A 15,721-nucleotide genomic window follows, 5' to 3' on the forward strand; every position below is an offset into this window, starting at 1 on the left:
TAAGTAGTGTTAATGTTAAATAGTCGAGTAAATTGAGACTTAGAGATGGGAAATGACTTCCCTACAGTCACACAGCTAATCAATGGCAAAGGCTACAGAGATGGATCTCCAGATCTTCTAGTTCTAAGATCACTGCTGCCCCATCACATATTCACTCTCTCACATTTCCCAAGGAAGGTAACACAACCTCTGGTGTTGGAAAAAACTGCTGGGTTGAGCTTCACTGAGCACTGTTACTGAAAGTACCACCTTTTAGTCATGACCAGGTCTCCATGTGTATCTTCCCTCAGAAAACCATTGATATGAAACTTCCTCAGCTGCTTCTCTAAGGCTTCCTTTGGCATCATCTTCTCCAGTCACTTCTCAAGTCTCAGAGAATTTCTCTGCAACTCCCTCCCAAACTAGACTACCTGAGTTCCAGTGTGAAAATGATACCCAGTTCTCCTTAGGCATTCCATTCCAATTTCCTAAGTTCTTCTCTAGGTTTGATTGGGTGGGTGGGTTTGTTTTGTTTCTTAGCTCCAGCTGGCCTCAGTCTTTCTAGAATATAAGCTCCTGAAGGTCAAGAACCTAGTCTTCTCTTTTTCTCCTGCCCATGCCCTATATCTCAATCTCTTGGGAAATGTTCAATATATGCAGGATGGATGGATGGATAGATAGACAGATAGATGATTTTAGTGATGATTTCCAATTGAGAATATCCTTTATTTATTGGTTTTGAATTCTTGATGTCACATCCTGATCCTTCTGTGTAATGCATAATACTCCCGATCTTATTATCATTAACCCTTAACCCAGATCCTGATTCATTTTTGTCTCCATTACTCTCTTCTCATTCTCATGTTATGGAAGAGATGCTGAAGGCTCTAGAAATTCCAAGGCCAGGGAAGTCATGCTTTTGATGATGTGAGGACACCTTGACAGATTAAAAAGGGAGAAAACTTGTCCATGAGGTTCCAAAGACAGAAAGAACCAATAAGCAGAAACCCAAGCAAATAGGCTTTATCTCAACATAAAAGGAACAGTTAAATCTATTTCAAAATGCAAGTAGTAATCTCCCATCACTAGAGGTATTTCATCAGGTATTTCATCAAGTACCCAGGTACTGATATGGATGTTTTTAAGGAGTGGGATGTAAAAGTATTAGGTATATAGTTGGATTAAATAACATTTAAGATCCTTCAAAGCTAAAAACTATGATTCTGTGATTGCTTCAGCTCTGCTTTCAGGAAGTCCTAAACATAGTAACCAAAGTCCTTTTTCTTTCCAGTCCTCTTAAAAGCAATAACTTTCATCTAATACTGTATTTTATGGCCTGGCATTTGACTCCCTAATTCCCCTTCCTGTGATTTTGCCTATTCCTGTAAGTGTATAGGCCTCTACTTAACCCATGACCCTTATATTCATTTTTGAAGCAAAGTGATCTTGTAATAAGAGCATAGGCTTTGAAGCCAGAGAAACTTAGATTTATATCTCATCTCCAGTTGTTACCACTGTGTTGACTTTGAGAAAGCTTTGAGTAAGGCTAGGAGCCCCAGTTTTCTCACCAATAGAATGGATAACATATGAATAGATGTAATACATGTAAATGCACCAATCTCAAATAATAATAATGCTTTACATCTTTCTGCTTTTTTCTCCAATATTTGGGAACCAAAACTCACCAGGTTTGTTTCTTCAGGAACCCCCATGAAATCCTACCAACTCAGTAAAGTTGAACTAGTTCCTTTCTTTCCTGACTCAGTGCTTATTTAGATTTTTACTTGTGGCAATATCAGAAACAGGAGGAAATGTCTATGTCTTATGTGTGCTTTGAATGTTCCATAAGAGTTTGCATGATGGCTTTGACAGGCAAAGCCATCCTGTATATATGCCTGCTGTCATTGGGCCTTCTCTCTGATAACTCCCAGAAGGCAGTCAGGTTTATACAGCTCCCAGAGTGGACCCTACACGTGACATTTAGTAAAAATGAGTTCATCACTTAGTAAGAATGAATTCATCATGATCATCACTGGATCTCAGTGATGGTTATGTTTTCCTTGCTTTCAGAAAGGCTTTTTCTTGGAGGAAAAAACAACCTTCTGCAATCTTCCTCCCCCAGAGATTGCCCAGAACAGCATAGAGGAGATACTAGATTTTTCTCAAATCATTTTTATTACTGCTCACATTATTGGTATTCTATACTGTATGCTTCATTGAAAGACATTTATGACACTTATCATGTGCCAAGTATCATGTCAGATTAGTATGCAGAATCAGACCCTCAAGGAGCACCAAGCTAATAGGGGACACCAGTGTATAAATATATAGCGAAAATACATTGTGACAAATGCAACCATACAAAGTACAGAAATAGCACAGAAGAGACAGTAACTAGAGGAAATCTAGAAAAACTTCCTGAATAAACATATTTATGAGGTAAAAAAAAAAAGAAAGGTATTCTAGGCAAAACAGATGGTTTATTATTATAAAGGCAAGGACTAGATAAAACTGCAGGTTTTTAGGGAAGTACTATAGTTAGAGGTTACTGGAATACAAGGTTTAAGATAAGAAATGGCAGGTAATAAGCCAAAGAGGTAGGCAGAGGAAAATAGTTTGTGGAGTTAGGGGAAGGGATGTTTCCATTTTTCAAGAGAGAAACAAACTGATGTCAAAGTAGACTTAGGTCGCAGCATTTTTTTTTCATTTTATGCTTTTTTTGTGTCTAACTAATAAAAAACTCAGACATCAGATAATAATACTGAATACATATAAAAGATAGTGAATTAAGCTCTGGCTATACAAAAGCACAGAATCTTATACCTAGATTGAGAAAATACTTACTAAGCATCTACTATTTTTGCAGCTTTGAACAAGATGCTATTTGGGAAAGAAAAAAATATATATATATATGTATATATATATATCATATGATATCACTTATATGTGAAATCTGGGATACAAGTGAACTTATTTACAAAATAAACACACTGATATAGAAAACAAACGTACGGCTACCAAAGGGCAAAGTGGGAGAAGAGGTCAGTTAGGAGGTTGGTATTACCAGATACACACTACTATATATAAAACAGATAAGCAACAAGGTCCTACTGTACAGCACAGGGAACTGTGTTCAATATATTGTTAATAACCTGTAATGGAAAGGAGTCTGAAAAAGAACATATATGTGTGTTTGTTTATATATCTGACTCACTTTGCCATATACCAGAAACTAATACAACATTGTAAATCAGCTATACTTCAGTTAAAAAAAAAGAAATAACACAGTCCCATCCACAAACATATTCCAGTTTAATGGGTGCATTGAGTGCTAAGAATAGAGGAATGAGAAGACAAGTTACCTATCATGGGTAGCAAACTTTTCCTCATCCATTTTGACAGAGGAAACCTCGGACTTTGCTGAACCCACCACCCACCTCACCAACAACCAGCACCCCTGAACCGGACACCAGCACTGTACCCCAAGATGCTGCCACCATACCCAGCTCAGCCATGCAGGCCCCCACAGGTAAGAGCAGATCACAGCATAGCTGCAACAAGCCCCAGGCCCCAGTGTCTGTACTGTCTCTCATGCTGTACCAGTAATTAGCCCCCTGCTGGGGCACACGCACTTCATCCCGTCCTACTCTTTCAACTCCGTGGACTGTAACCCACCAGTCTCCTCTGTCCATGGACTTTTTCAGGCAAAGATACTGGAGTGTGTTGCCATTTCCTCCTCCAGGGGATATTCCCATCCCAGGGATTGAAGCCGCGTCTGCCTGCAGCTCTGGTGGATTTTTACCTACCAAGCCATCAGGGTAGCCCAGTTAGCCCCCATCCATCCATACATCTAAACAGAATCTTTTAAAAAAATTTAATTTGATGTTTGAAATAACTTCAGAGACATCTGCATTCTGTCAAAATAATCCAAGAAACTTGGGTAGACGTTCTGTGAACTTAGAGTTGGGGACCTAGGGCCTGGGGCTGGGAGGGACATGAGGCCAGCACTAGGAGCTCTCTGACTCCTTTTGCAATGATACCCATCCTTTCCAGCGTGGGGTGCTCCCTCCTAGTGACCCTTTCCGGAACCCTTCCAGCATTATAATTATTCTGCCACCACTCAGATACGTATGGCGCTGCTCTGATATTTTTAGTTTTTGATTGTGGCAATTTTTGGTACTGTGAAAATGTTTTTTTATTTTGGAGACAAATCAGTGCATGTTTGATTCAAGGCAAAATCTGATCACCATAGTGAGTGGTTGTGCATATGTTCCCATTTCATAAACTATATGAAGGTAACTCTAAAAGAGCTACCCCTTTAGAATAGATGTACAGCTTTCCAGTGGGGTAACTATTGATAAAAAGAACAATACTCATTTTTATGTATAAATTAAGATACATGTGTGAAAACATCTTCTTAGGGAAATCTAAGGAATTGGAATGATCCTCATGGAAGTTAAGGTAGTCTTTTTTTTTTAGGAGTTGAGTTTGTCTTCACCCTAGAATGTTAGTGCTTGAAGGGAAGCCCAGTCATTTCCTCTCCAAATAACCTTTGGAAAAGAACAGAGCCTGCTGGTAACATTTATGTTCAGCTCTGATCAGGGTACTATCACATGATTTCTCCATATGTGTCTTATGCGTCTGGCCTCAGCCAGTTACTGGGTTTGCTTAGTCCAAAAATGTTACTAGATTAATGAAAAAAGCTTAGGAGCTTAGCTCCATGGATGAGGAAGTAAAGATAACTGAATACCTCGGTGAAGATATTAATTCCATTTTCTAACCTATGACATGCCCACTAGATTCCTGTATACCTGCTTGTTTACTCCATCATTCTAAATACCAGTTAGGTGCCCGGATGCATTTTCAACAAAACCTAGATGACTCATACCAGTGGAAGCCTCATGACTGTGCCTCACTATTCAATTAAAATGATGTAACTCATCTCTTCTGGTGGTCACTAAGCTGAAATCCATCCCTTGGTCTGAATCTCATAGCTAAGAAAAATGGCAACTTGACTTTGTATCCCTGTTTCTTGCTCTTGGCCGGGCTATAGCAGTTTTCACTGATCACTGTTTCACCATCCTGACTGGACCTTTGCTCTTTCTGTGTGATCTTGCAGTCACTTCCTTTTCTGATCTCAGTTTCCACACCTATACAATGATACAGTTAGTCCAAGTTACCTTTATAGACCCTTCAACTGTTAATAATAAAAGCTATCATAGATTGAAAGCTGTGTGCCACGCTATACCCTTTATTACCAATCTTTCAGTTTTTTTTTAACTGCACAACACTTTTTATCTTCATCAGAATTATATACATGAGAACAGCTTAAAGGAAAAATAGGCTACAGGAGTTATTACAAAAAGGAGAGGAACAGACGCCCTCTATCCCCTGTTATTTACTTCTCACCAAAGGCAGTCACTTTTAATTTAGCTGATTCTTTTATTTACTTTCATATATGTAAATAGAATGCTTATATTGCTTTTTTTTAACTTGAGGTATTTTTGTACCAACACACTTTAACTCTTCCTTTTCTTTTTTTGGCAACCCAGGATTTAACACTTCTTAATCTCTTTGCCTGTTACCCACCCACACATGCTTCCCTCTCTTAATAAGATGATATTATAATTATGATTAGATTGAAATTCAATAGTGTGTTATTGTAACTTGTTATATGCTAGTCTCAACTGAGCCATGTAGAGTACTATGATTACTTTTCCTTGTTGTACAAAACTTTGTTTTAGATTAAATCTTGACCTTTTTTGTTATGTGTTTATTTTGCTATGTACTTACTAGCTCAGCCTTATAGTCTCTTACTGCTGTATACATCTTTCTTCTTTATGTTCAAGCATGTTCATCTCTATTTTGTGTTATCCCAGTTTGCTCCTTTATTTTACCATGTAATCCTAGATTTTTATCTTCAGTTTTGTGTGAAACCTGTTTATTCTCTTTGAAGCTTCTCTTCATCCCCATTATTCTGAAATTTCACCTAGGATGTGAGTATTTTTACTCACCATGTGGACATATAGTGTGCCTATTCCATCATTTGGTTTCTTGAAACTTTCTTAAATGCATCAATGATTTTCCCTCACTTTTTCTCTACTTACTCTTCCTGGCATATGTTCAGATGTTGAACCTCCTGAAGTCATCTGTTGTATTCTTGACCCTCTTTCTTCTTATTCCTATTCTGTCTTTTTGTTCAACTTTTTCAAACTTTCCACAACTTTATCTTCTAAGCTCTTTATTGAGTTTCTTATTCCTGGCAATTTTTTTTGTAAAAGTATTATTTCTGTAGTGGCATTTACCAAAGGGTATTTGGTGGAAAACTAGTCCTGCAAAATGCTCTGCATAAAGGGACTTTACATACATTTAGGAATTTGGTCGCATATGTTTAGAAAATGCCTATACTCTCCTTACCCACTCTTGGTATTTGCATATGCTATGAAGAACTCTTTTGTTTTGTGGATTTTTTACTATTTTTTTTTTTTTTTTTAGATTCACAGCAAATTTGAGCAGGAGGTATAGTATATATTTCCCATATACTCCTTACCCCACACACACTGTTTCACCTTCTCCATTATCAACATCCCCCACCAGAGTAGTACATTTGTTTCAGTGATGAGCATCATTACCACCCAAGGTCCATAGTTTACATTAGAGATCTTACTTGGTGTTGTACTTTGTATGGATTTTGACAAATATATAATGACATGTATCCACCATTATAGAATCTTAGAAAATAATTTAACTGCTCTAAAAATCCTTTGCCTCTGCCTAGTCATTCTTACCTCCCCACTCATCTCTGACAGCCACTGACCTTTTTACTGTCTCAGTAATTTTACCTTTTCCAGAATGTCATAAAATTAAATCATTCAATATACATAGCCTTTTCAGATTGGTGTTTTCATTTAATGATATATAAATTTCCTCTGTGTCTTTTCATGGCTTGATAGCTCACTTATCAAGTGCAGAATAACATACCATTGTCTGGCTATACCAGCAGTTTTATAGTTTGAATTTTACATTTAGGTTTGTATCTATTTTGAGTTAATTTTTGTGAAGGGTATAAAATCTGTGTCTAGGTTCTCTTTTTTGTGTGTGTCTATCCACTTGTCTCAGTACTATTTGTTAAAAAAAAACTTGAAAAAACATATCTTTGTTCCGTTGTACTACATTTGCTCCTTTGTCAGAGATCAGTTCACTGTATTTGTGTTGGACTATTTTTGGGCCCTGTTCCATTGATTTGTCTGTTCTTTCACCAACACCAAAGTAAAATAATGCCCAGTTGTGGATGTGACTGGTGATGGAAGTAAAGTCCGATGCTGTAAAGAACATTATTGCATGGGAACCTGGAATGTTAGGTCCATGAATCAAGGTAAATTGGAAGTGGTGAAACAGGAGATGGCAAGTGTTAACATCGACATTTTAGGAATCGGCAAACTAAAATGGATGGGAATGGGCAAATTTAATTCAGATGACTGTTACATCTAAATTTGTGGGCAAGAATCCCCTAGAAGAAATGGAGTAGCCATCATAGTCAACAAAAGAGTCTGAAATGCAGTACTTGAGTGCGGTCTCAAAAACAACAGAATGATCTGTTAGTTTCCAAGGCAAACCATTCAATACCACAGAAATCCAAGTCTATGCCCCAACCACTAATGCTGATGAAGCTGAAGTTGACTGGTTCTATGATGACCTACAAGACCTTCTAGAACTAACACCAAAAAAAGATGTCCTTTTCATCATAGGGGACTGGAATGCAAAAGTAGGAAGTCAAGAGATACCTGGAGTAACAGGCAAGTTTGGCCTTGGACTACAAAATGAAACAGGGCAAAGGCTAACAGAGTTTTGCCAAGAGAACACAATGTTTATAGCAAACACCCTCTTCTAGCAACATAACAGAAGACTCTACACATGGACATCACAAGATGGTCAATACTGAAATCAGATTGATTATATTCTTTGCAGCCAAAGATGAAGAGGCTCTATACCGTCAACAAAAACAAGACTGGGAGCTGACTGTGGCTCAGATCATGAACTCCTTATTGCCAAATTCAAACTTAAATTGAAGAAAGTAGGGAAAAGTAGACCATTCACTAGACCACTAAACCAAATCCCTTATGATTATACAGTGGAAGTGACAAATAGATTCAGTCTATTAGATTGAATAGATCAGATCTGATAGAGTACCTGAAGAACTGTAGATGGAGGTTCATAACATTCTTCAGGAGTCTGTGATCAAAACCATCCCCAAGAAAAAGAAATGCAAAAAGGGAAAATGATTGTCTGAGGAGGGCTTACAAATAGCTGAGAAAAGAAGAGAAGCAACAGGCAAAAAAGAAAAGGGAAAAAATAGCCATCCGAATGCATAGTTCCAAAGAATAGCAGGGAGAGATAAGAAAGCCTTCCGAAGTGATCAATGCAAAGAAATGGAGGAAACTAATAGAATGAGTAAGAGTAGAGATCTCTTTAAGAAAATTAGGGATACCAAGGGAACATTTCATGCAAAGATGGGCACAATAAAGGACAGCAATGGTATGGACCTAACAGTAGCAGAAGATATTAAGAAGAGGTGGAAGGAATACATGGAACTATACAAAAAAGATCTTAATGACCCAGATAACCCTGATGGTGTGATCACTCACCTAGAGCCAGACATCCTAGAGTACAAAGTCAAGTGGGCCTTAGGAAACATCACTACGAACAAAACTAGTGGAGATGGGTCTGGGTGACCCATGGGCTGCAGTGAGGGCTGCGATGACAGATTACGGCGAGGAGCAGCGCAACGAGCTGGAGGCTCTGGAGTCCATCTACCCTGACTCCTTCACAGTATTATCAGAAAATCCACTCAGCTTCACCATTACTGTGACATCTGAGGCTGGAGAAAATGATGAAACTGTCCAGACAACCCTCAAGTTTACATACAGTGAAAAATACCCATACGAAGCTCCCCTTTATGAAATATTCACCCAGTTAAATCTAGAAGATAATGATATAGCAGACATTTTAAAATTATTAGCATTACAGGCAGAAGAAAACCTCGGTATGGTGATGATCTTCACCTTAGTGAAAGCTGTGCAAGAAAAATTAAATGAAATAGTAGACCAAATAAAAACTAGAAGAGAAGAAGAAAAGAAACAAAAAGAAAAAGAAGCCAAAAAGCAGTTATTCCATGGTACTCCTGTTACAGTTGAGAATTTCTTAAATTGGAAGGCCAAGTTTGATGCAGAACTCTTGGAAATTAAAAAGAAACGGATGAAGGGAGAAGAGCAAGCAGGAAAAAATAAAATAAGTGGAAGACAACTATTTGAAACAGATCATAATCTCGACACATCTGATATCCAATTCTTGGAAGATGCTGGAAACAAGGTGGAGGTAGATAAGTCTTTGTTCCAGGAAATGGATGACTTGGAGCTAGAGGTCAATGAAGATGATCCAGACTACAATCCTGCTGACTGGGAGAGTGACTTGACCAACTAATGGACTGTTCCCGTCTGCAGAGAGTCTTGACTCCCACAGCATCTGTGGCTATGCTAAGAGGGTATTGATTTTCCTTTATTTTTTCTAAGAAAAAAATAATTTTCAGGAGAATATTCTTCTGATGGCTTTCATCATTGAACTTAATAAATTGATCTTAAAAATCAAATATTAAAAAAAAACTAGTGGAGATGATGGATTTCCAGCTGAGCTATTTCAAATCCCAGATGGCAATGCTGTGAAAGTGCTTCACTCAATATGCCAGCAAATGTGGAAAACTCAGCAGTGGCCCCAGGACTGGAAGAGGTCAGTTTTCATTCCAATCCCAAAGAAAGGCAGTGCCAAAGAATGCTCAAGCTACTGCATAATTGCACTTATCTCACACACTAGCAAAGTAATACTCAAAATTCTCCAAGCCAGGCTTCAGCAATACGTGAACCATGTTCAAATGTTCAAACCAAATGTTCAAGCTGGTTTTCAAAAAGGCAGAGGAACCAGTGATCAAATTTCCAACATCCATTAGATCTTCGAAAAAGCAAGAGAGTTCCAGAAAAACATCTACTTCTGCTTTATTGACTATGCCAAAGCCTTTGACTGTGTGGATCACGACAAACTGGAAACTTCTTAAAGAGATGGGAATACCAGACCACCTGACCTGCCTCCTGAGAAATCTGTATGCAGGTCAAAAAGCAACAGTTAGAACTGGACATGGAACAACAGACTGGTTCCAGATCGGGAACGGAGTCCGTGAAGGCTGTATATTGTCACCCTGCTTATTTAACTTGTATGCAGAGTACATAATACAAAATGCTGGGCTGGATGATGCACAAGCTGGAATCAAGACTGCCGGGAGAAATATCAATAACCTCAGATATGCGTATGACATCAATGTAATGGCAGAGAGCAAAGAGGAACTAAAGAGTCTCTTGATGAAAGTGAAAGAGGAGAGTGAAAAAGCTGGGTTAAAACTCAACATTCAAAAAACGAAGATCATGGCATCTGGTTCCATCACTTCATGGTAAATAAATGGGGAAACAATGGAAAAAAGTGACAGACTTTGTTTTCTCGGGTTCCAGTATCACTGCAGATAGTGACTGCAGCCATGAAACTTTTTTAAAAGACACTTGCCCCTTGGAAGAAAAGCTCTGACCAACCTAGACAGCATATTAAAAAACAGAGACATTACTTTCCTGACAAAGGTCTGTCTAGTCAAAGTTATGGTTTTTCTGGTAGTCATGTATAGGTGTGAGAGTTGGACCATAAAGAAAGCTGAGTGCTGAAGTTTTGATGCTTTTGAACAGTGGTGATGGAGAAGACCCTTGAGTGTCCCGTGGGCTGCAAAGAGATCAAACCAGTCAGTCCTAAAGGAAATCAGTCCTGAATATTCATTAGAAGGATTGATGCTGAAGCTGAAGCTCCAATACTTTGGCCACCTGATGCCAAGAACTGACTGATTGGAAAAGACCCTGGGAAAGAGTGAAGGCGGGAGGAAAAGGGGATGACAGAGGATGAGATGGTTGGATGGCATCACCGACTCGATGGACATGAGTTTGAGCAAGCTCCAGGAGTTGGTACTGGACAGGGAAGCCTAGCATGCTGCAGTCCATTGGGTGGCAAAGTGTCGAATATGACTGAGCGACTGAAGTGAACTCAACTCACCATTACCATACTGTCTTGAAGTTGGGTAGTACCAGTCCTCCAACTTTGTTCTTCCCCTTCAGTATTGTGTTGGCTATTCAGGGTTTTTCCCTCTCCATATAAACTTTAGAAGCAGTTTGATGATAGCCACAAAATAACTTGCTGGGATTTGGATTGGGATTGCCTTGAATCTATAGATCAATTTGAGAAGAATGGGCATCTCACCAATATTGAGTCTTCCTATCCATGAACATGGGGATATCTCTCCATTTATTTAGGTTTTTTATTATTATTTTACTCATCGGAGTTTTATAGTTTTCCTCATAGAAATCTTGTACATATTGCTAGATTTATACATAAGTATTTTATTTTTGAAGTTGCTACAAGGTAAATGGTATTGTTTTTAATTTCAAATTACACTTATTCATTACTATTTTATAAGAAAGGATTGACTTTTGTATATTTATACCCTGCAATCTTGTTACAACTGTTTATTAGTTCTGTGAATTATTTTTGCATTCTCTCCATAGACGATCATGTCATCTACAGACAAAAGGAAGTTTTATTTCTTCCTTCCCAAACTGTGTATCTTTTATTTCCTTTTCTCATCCTATTACATTAGTTAGGACTTTAAGTACAGGGTTAAAAACTGTGGTAAGAGGGAACATCCTTACCTTGTTCCTGAGCTTAGTGGGAAAACTTCTAGTTTTTCACTGTTAAGTATGATGATGGCTGTGGGATTTTTGTTGACATTCTTTACGAAGTTGAGGAAGTTCTCCTCTCTTCCTAGTTTGCTGAGAGTTTCCATCATAAATGGGTCTTTGACTTTTTGCCAAATGTTTTTTCTGCATCTGTTGATATGTGATATTTCTTCAGCTTCTTGATGGGATGGATTAAATTGATTTTCAAATGAAGAGTTTGTAAATACATACATGAGATAAACTTCATTTGATTTTAGTGTATAATTCATTTTGTATGTTGTTGAATTCAGTTTGCTCATATTTTTGTTGAGGATTTTTGCCTCTGTGTTCATGAGAGATATTGTTCTGTAATTTTCTTGTGAAGTTGTTGTCTCATTTTGATAGTGGGGTAATGCTGGCCTCATAAATGAGCGAAGAGGTACTCCCTCTGCTTCTGTCTTCTGAAAGAGATTATAGAGAATTGGTAGAATGTATTTTTTTTTTTTAATGTTTGGTAGAATTCACCAGTAACTCCCATCTGAGCCAAGTGCTTTCTATTTTGGAAGGTTATCAATTATTGATTCAGTTTCAATAAATATAGGCCTATTCAGAATGTCTTTTTCTTTTTGTGTGAGTTTTGGTAGAATGTGTCTTTCACCAAATTGGTCCATTTCATCTTGATATCAAATTTGTCAGCATAGAATTAGTCATAGTACCTTTTAATGACCATAGATCAGTAGTGATCCATGTAGTGATCCATCTCTTTCAACGTCTGATATTAGTAATTTGTGTCATCTCTCTTTTCTTATTAGCATGTCTAAAGGCTTATTGGTTTTATTGATATTTTCAAGGAACCAGCCTTTGGTTTTGGGCTTCCCTGCTGGCTCTGACACTAAAGAATCTGCCTGCAATGCAGGAGCCCTGTGTTCAATCCTTGGGTCTGGAAGATCCCCTGGAGAAGGGAATGGCTACCCACTCCAGTATTCTTGCCTGGAGAATTCCATGGACAGAGGAGCCTGGCAGGCTACAGGCCATGGGGTCACAAAGAGGTAGACACAACTAAGCAACTAACACTTTCACTTTCAACCTTTTGTTTCATTGATTTTTCTCTGTTGACTTACAATTTTCAATTCATTGATTTGTGCTCTCATTTTTACTATTTCTTTTCTTCTGCTTATTTGGATTTAGTTTTCTCTTCTTTTTCTAATTTCATAAAGTGGAAGCTTAGATTATTGACTTTAGGTCTTTGTTCTTTTATAATGTATGCATTCAGTGCTATAAATTTCCCTCTATTCACTGCTTTGGCTATATCCCACAAATTTTGATGTTATGTTTTCATGTTCATTTAGTTCAAAATATCTTTAAATTCCTCTTGAGATTTCTAATTTGACCCATGTGATATTTAGAAACGTGTTCTTTAAGCACCAAGTATTTAGGGATTTTTCACTTATCTTTCTGTTTCTGATTTTTTGTTTAATTCCATTGTCATCTAAGAGCATACATACTGTATGATTTCTATTTTTTTAAATTTGTTAAGGTATGTTTGGGGCTTCCCTGGTAGCTCAGCTGGTAAAGAATCCCCCTGCAATGCAGAAGACTCTGGTTTGATTCCTGAGTCGGGAAGATCCATTGGAGGATAGGTTACCCACTCCAGTATTCTTGGGCTTCCCCTATGGCTCAGCTGGCCGTGTGGGAGACCTGGGTTCGATTCCTGGGTTGGGAACAGCTACCCACTCCGGTATTCTGACCTGCAGAATTCCTTGGACTGTATAGTGCTTTCTATGTGTTGGTGAATGTTTGATGTGAACTTGAGAAGAATATGTGTTCTGCTGTTGTTGGGTGAAGTAGCCTCTAATATCAATTATATCCAGTTGATTGATGGTGCTTTTGAGTTCAACTGTGTCCTCCTGCCTGCTGAATATGTTCATTTCTGATAGAGGACATATCAAAATCTCTATCCATAATAATGGATTCATCAATTTCTCCTGCAAGGAGGAAAAATTCATGTTTCTCTGTCAGTTTTTGTCTCCCATATTTTGTTGTTAGAGGCATACACAGTAAGAATCAATATGTCTTCTTGGCTATTTGACCTTTGCTATCATGTAATACCCCTCTTTATCTGAAAACTTTCCCTGCTCTGAAATCTGCTCTGTCTGAAATTAATATAACTACTCCCACTTTCCTTTGATTAGTGTTAGCATGGCATATCGTTCTCCATCCCTTTATCTTTAACCTATATGTGTCTTTATATTTAAAGTTGGTTTCTTTTAAACAGCATGAAGTTGGGTCTCATTTCTTGATCCAGTTTGAGAATCTCTCTTTTTTAACTGATGTATTTAGATCATTGACTAAAATGTTTATTGATATAATTGGATAAATATCTACCATATTTATTACAGTTTTTTATTTTTTTACCCTTGTACTTTGTCCTATTTTTGTCTCCCACTATTTTTCTGTCTTTCATGGTTTTTAATCAAGCATTTTGTATGATTCCATTCTTTCTACTTTGTTAGCATATCATTATTACTTCTTTTTTACTTTTTAAAATGATTACCCTCAAGTTTGTGATATACATAAGTAATCTAAGTCTACTTTCAAGTAACTCTATACCATTTCACAGATATAAAAATCCTAATTCCTTCTTTCCATCTTTTGTATGATTACTGTCATTTACTTCACTTAGGGATAAGTATAGATAAGCATGTATATATACATATACATGCAAACATATATGATCTAACACATTGTTGCTATTTTTATTTTGAACAAATATCTTCTCTGTTATATTGAGCTTCCTGCATAGCTCAGCTGGTAAAGAATCCACCTGCAATACAGAAGACCCCAAGTTCCGTTCCTGGATTGGGAGGTTCCCCTGGAGAAGGGATAGGCTACTCATTCCAGTATTCTTGGGCTTCCCTGATGGCTCAGGAGGTAAAGAATCTGCCCACAGTGCAGGAGACTTGGGTTCGATCCCTGGGTTGGGAACATCTGAATGGCAACCCACTCCAGTATTCTTGCCTGGAGAATCCCCATGGACCAAGGAGCCTGGCAGGCTACAGTCCATGGGGTGGCAAAGAGTTGGACATGATTGAGCAACCAAGCATCCATCTGTTAGATCAATTAAGAATGAGAAAAGTAAGTTCTTATTTTGCCTTCCCTTACTCCTTCTGCTCTTCTTTGTGTAGATCCAAGTTTCTGACCTATGTTATTTTCCTTCAAGTTCTGTTAACATTTCTAACAAGGCAGGTCTATAGGCAACAAATTCCTTCAGTTTTTCTTTGTCCAAGAAAGGGTTTTTTTCTTTCTCTTTAACCTTTCAAGGTACAGAATTCTAAGTTGATAGGTATTTTCTCTCAACCCTTTAAATATCTCACTCCATTCTCTTCTTGCTCACATGGCTTCTAAAGATGTAATCTTTTATTGTTGCTCCTCTGCACATAAGATGGGTTTTTCCTCTGAAATCTTTCAAGATTTTATATCTTTGCTTTTCTGCATTTTGAATGTAATATGCCTAATGTAGTATTTTTGGTCATATATCCTGTTTGGTGTTCTCTGTCCTTCCTGGATCTGTGCTTTGGTGTCTAGCTTTAATTTGGCCTTCAAATATTCCTTCTATTCCTTTCTCTCTTCTCCTTCTGATCTTCCCATTATGTGTATGTTACTCCTTTTGTATGTCCCACATTTCTTGGAAACTCAGTCTATTCTGGGTGGGTTCTTTTTTCAGTCTTCTTTTTTCTTTGCTTTTCCATTTTAGAAGTTTCTGTTGAGATGTCCTCAAGTTCAGCAATTCTTTACTGTGTCCAGTCTCCTAATAAGCCCACCAAAGGCATTTTTCATTTCTATTTCAGTGTTTTTTTATCTCTAGCATTGCTTTTTTATTTTTTTTAGAATTTCCATCTTTCTGCATATATTACCCATCTGTTTTGCATGCTCTCTGCTTTATTTAT

At 37.7% G+C, this 15,721-nt stretch overlaps 1 protein-coding gene and 1 pseudogene across 18 annotated transcripts in view; both read left to right on the forward strand.

Moving 5' to 3' along the window:
• Positions 1–15,721, forward strand: part of SCMH1 (Scm polycomb group protein homolog 1) — a 212,997-nt gene that overhangs the window by 168,780 nt on the left and 28,496 nt on the right. For 16 of the 18 annotated variants that reach the window (XM_020914690.2, XM_070468345.1, XM_070468346.1 and 13 more), the window contains one exon: positions 3,382–3,508. The exons of the other annotated variants lie outside the window; for them this stretch is intronic. In XM_020914690.2, the coding sequence (XP_020770349.2) occupies positions 3,382–3,508 (127 nt within the window). The remainder of the gene's footprint in view (positions 1–3,381; positions 3,509–15,721) is intronic. 18 annotated transcript variants of the gene reach the window in all.
• Positions 6,421–11,610, forward strand: LOC139035267 (RWD domain-containing protein 1 pseudogene; annotated as a pseudogene).

Source organism: Odocoileus virginianus, chromosome 5 (genome assembly GCF_023699985.2).
Source record: "Odocoileus virginianus isolate 20LAN1187 ecotype Illinois chromosome 5, Ovbor_1.2, whole genome shotgun sequence".
In the NCBI taxonomy this organism is placed as follows: domain Eukaryota; kingdom Metazoa; phylum Chordata; class Mammalia; order Artiodactyla; family Cervidae; genus Odocoileus; species Odocoileus virginianus.